This window comes from Parambassis ranga, chromosome 22 (genome assembly GCF_900634625.1).
Source record: "Parambassis ranga chromosome 22, fParRan2.1, whole genome shotgun sequence".
Taxonomy (NCBI): domain Eukaryota; kingdom Metazoa; phylum Chordata; class Actinopteri; family Ambassidae; genus Parambassis; species Parambassis ranga.
In genome coordinates, this window is record NC_041042.1 from 17,405,345 (window position 1) to 17,408,515 (window position 3,171).

Sequence of the window (3,171 nt, forward strand, 5' to 3'; positions counted from 1 at the left end):
AAATTTATGCTGTAAATTCAGATAACATGTTCTGATCTGTTCATCTGAATACTAAGATGTTATTTTGTTTGTTGTGTGAAATGAAATATATTACATAACAGCATACACATTTTTAAAATAATAAAATAATGTCATTGGCGACTGTTGGCCCTCGGAGACTTTCACATTATCAAATGTGACCCTCCCCAAAAAAGGTTGGACACCCCTGCTGAATGGTCACATTTTTACTGCCTGTTAGCAACATATTTTCCATCATTAGTCTGTCTTTATCTCACCCAAAACAATAAATAACTAATTGCCTTCCTCTCCACCCACAAAAAAGACACCGCCCCTGTATCCCACATTATATGTCACAAAGTGAAACTACTGTTTCAAACCAGACAAATCCACCGGTGTGGAAGGGCTCAAAGGCTGAGATCAAGGCAAGTATTTTAAAAATGCAAACCTTTAATGTTGTGAGGCAGCTGTAAGTTTTTTTCATTTTGGTTTTATATTTTTTTAATCATTCATTTTATATTTTAGTATACCACTCATTATTCACTAGTTCACACAAGTTCTTTTTCCATTATCACTGATCAACAAATTTAAGAAAACAATATCTGCAAGACATTAAATGACATAGACTTTTCACTATGTCATGGAAGGTAATTATTATTTTTACCTCTCTTTTACTGCAGATATCAAGATTCATCATGGATGCTGACCTTGATCCTGAAATTAAAGAAGCACTCCAGAACAGTGATCAAATCCTGGCTGTTGAAATGATTAAGAAGCTTTTGGACAAGCAGAACAACACACCTGTCAACATTGCTGTCACTGGAGAGTCTGGCTCTGGTAAATCCAGTTTTGTTAATGCCTTCAGGGGCCTAGACAACAGAGATGAGGGAGCTGCACCCACTGGTTGTGTAGAAACCACCAGAGAAGTTACAGAATACCCCCATCCAAACTATCCTAATGTGACCTTATGGGATCTCCCTGGTATCGGCACCACCAAGTTTCCAGCTGACAAGTATCTGGAGCATGTTGGACTGGAGAAGTTTGACTTCTTCATCATTGTCTCAGCCACTCGCTTCAGAGAAAATGACGTCAAACTTGCTCAGGAGATTCAGAAGATGGGGAAGAGGTTCTACTTTGTCCGCTCAAAGATCGACAGTGATTTACAAAATGAAGAAAGGAGTCAGAGAGAGTTTGACAGAGAGAAGACTCTGATAAAAATCAGAGAGAACTGCATTCAAGGTAAGAGTGCACCAATACATTAAAAATCAGTTCAAACATTAGATACAAACAAGCAGCAAATTAATTATTATGAAATGATCGTTTTCATTGTTTAGTGCTCTTCACTTCTATGCATGAGACAATCCTGCAACTCCTCATTAGGTAATATGCAGCCAGGTCTTTAAAGTTTGGGAATCAGAATCAGAAATACTTTATTAATCCTTGGAGGGAAATTGCTTTTATGGCTGCTGCTATGCAATGTCATACAATGACATGCAAGGCGTGCCACACAAAAAATGGTTTGTAGTTGCAATACATACATTTAACACAATCACATAATGACATGACACTTGAACACAGTACATGTGGTAACGTGCTGGAATTTTTTCATGAATACAGAGGGTGAGGGAGGAAAACAAAGATACGAAGGCAGACGTGAAGGGAGGGCGGAGGTATGAAGGGGAATGTATGTGCGTCAGTTCATGAAGAGTGATTGCGATTATATGACTGAGACTGCCAAGCTGTTTACAGGCCAGTTCATCAGTTGTCCTTGAAGGGAGATGTGAGTTGCACAGGAGTTTAGATAAGAGCACAGCTGCTGAGCTATTCTTAAAGTGCTGCCAATGTGGCAGTTGGCGATGTCACAGGCAGTTAATCTGAAGTAACGGAAACACTGAGGACATCTCTCAACCTCATCATTTGTATTTACATCTGTTTCTTCATGTGGCAACCTTGTTAACATACTACACTTTTTTCACAGGTCTTCAGAAAGAAGGTTTTGAGTCTCCACAGGTCTTCCTGGTGTCCAGCTTTCAGCTCCATGAGTTTGACTTCTCTCTGCTACAGGAGACATTAGAGAGAGAACTTCCTGAACACAAGAGGAAAGCTCTGCTGTTTGCCACGCCCATTGTCAATCTGAGGGTCATTGAGAAAAAGAAAACGGCTTTTATGTCTCAAATTAAATACTATGCTGCTGCATCTGCAGCTGGAGCAGCTGTTCTTGTTCCTGGTCTTTCACTTGCTGTTGATGCAGGCATACTGGTTGATGCTATCACACAGTATGTCTTTGGGTTTGGTCTTGATGTCTCAACAATGAAAAAACTCGCTGCCAGGTCAGGTGTGCCATATGATGATCTGGTTAAAGTTGTACATTCTCGTCTGTCAGCAAAACAAATAACCAAAGATCTTGTCCTGAAGGTGTTGGCCTCATTAGCAGGCACAACTGCATTGCTGGCAATAGAGGAAGGAACACGATTCATTCCATTAGTTGGAATCCCAATAGCAATGGGCCTCTCTTCCTTCACAACCTACAGAGCTCTGCAGTTTTTCCTCAATGAGCTTGCTGAAGATGCAGAGAGAGTCTTTAAAAGAGTCACCTCAGAGTGAAGCATCATATTTTTCAGGTTCACATTTTAACCAACAGGGTTTTCATAGATGATCTATTAGAGGATTTCAGCTCCTTTATTCTTAACAGTGCAGAAACACCAGAAGAATGTCACCTTGTTTTTCACATACATTTACATGCTATGATTCATGTGTAAAATGTGGAACATACTGAGTATTGTTGTGATGCTTTTTCTATGTCTTCATTTGGCTTTCACATGCACCATATTGATGATGATACTTTTCTTCTTGCTCTTCCTGTACCTTGCATTGTTAAGAAAAAAACAATAAACAATCAATTGTAAATGAAAAAAGCACGGGAGCATTACAACAACTACTTACAGCTCTGCTAGCCAATGAAGCATTCACCACTTAAGAGACAGAGACAGAGCTTGGAAGTGGAACTGTAAACTTCATCACTACATCCTGTAGCAAAACATTTGCGACCCCTTATCCTTATTAGCCTGGTAGTTGGCAAAACCAGCACAGCAGGTTAGCTAATGCTATTGTCGGACTTCTACAATGAGAGGGGCGCAACAGCTGCTCTGGTCTAAAGACAGCCCCTCATTGGCA

The 3,171-nt window shown here is 40.0% G+C and overlaps 1 protein-coding gene across 1 annotated transcript; it reads left to right on the top strand.

Moving 5' to 3' along the window:
- The first annotated feature begins 321 nt into the window (after window positions 1-321).
- Window positions 322-2,912, top strand: LOC114427221 (interferon-inducible GTPase 5-like). The gene is made up of 3 exons (XM_028395120.1): window positions 322-422; window positions 678-1,236; window positions 1,976-2,912. The coding sequence occupies exons 1-3, from the start codon at window positions 348-350 to the stop codon at window positions 2,599-2,601; spliced, it is 1,260 nt and encodes a 419-aa protein (XP_028250921.1). The 5' UTR covers window positions 322-347; the 3' UTR covers window positions 2,602-2,912.
- The last annotated feature ends 259 nt before the right edge of the window (window positions 2,913-3,171 follow it).

What these genes read in the sequence shown, in the direction of transcription:
- LOC114427221 (XM_028395120.1), top strand. Translation starts at nt 348, where the DNA reads ATGTCACAAAGTGAAACTACTGTTTCAAACCAGACAAATCCACCGGTG. An exon ending in GCTCAAAGGCTGAGATCAAG is followed by an intron (nt 423 to 677) that starts GCAAGTATTTTA and finishes CTTTTACTGCAG; the next exon opens with ATATCAAGATTCATCATGGA. An exon ending in CAGAGAGAACTGCATTCAAG is followed by an intron (nt 1,237 to 1,975) that starts GTAAGAGTGCAC and finishes CTTTTTTCACAG; the next exon opens with GTCTTCAGAAAGAAGGTTTT.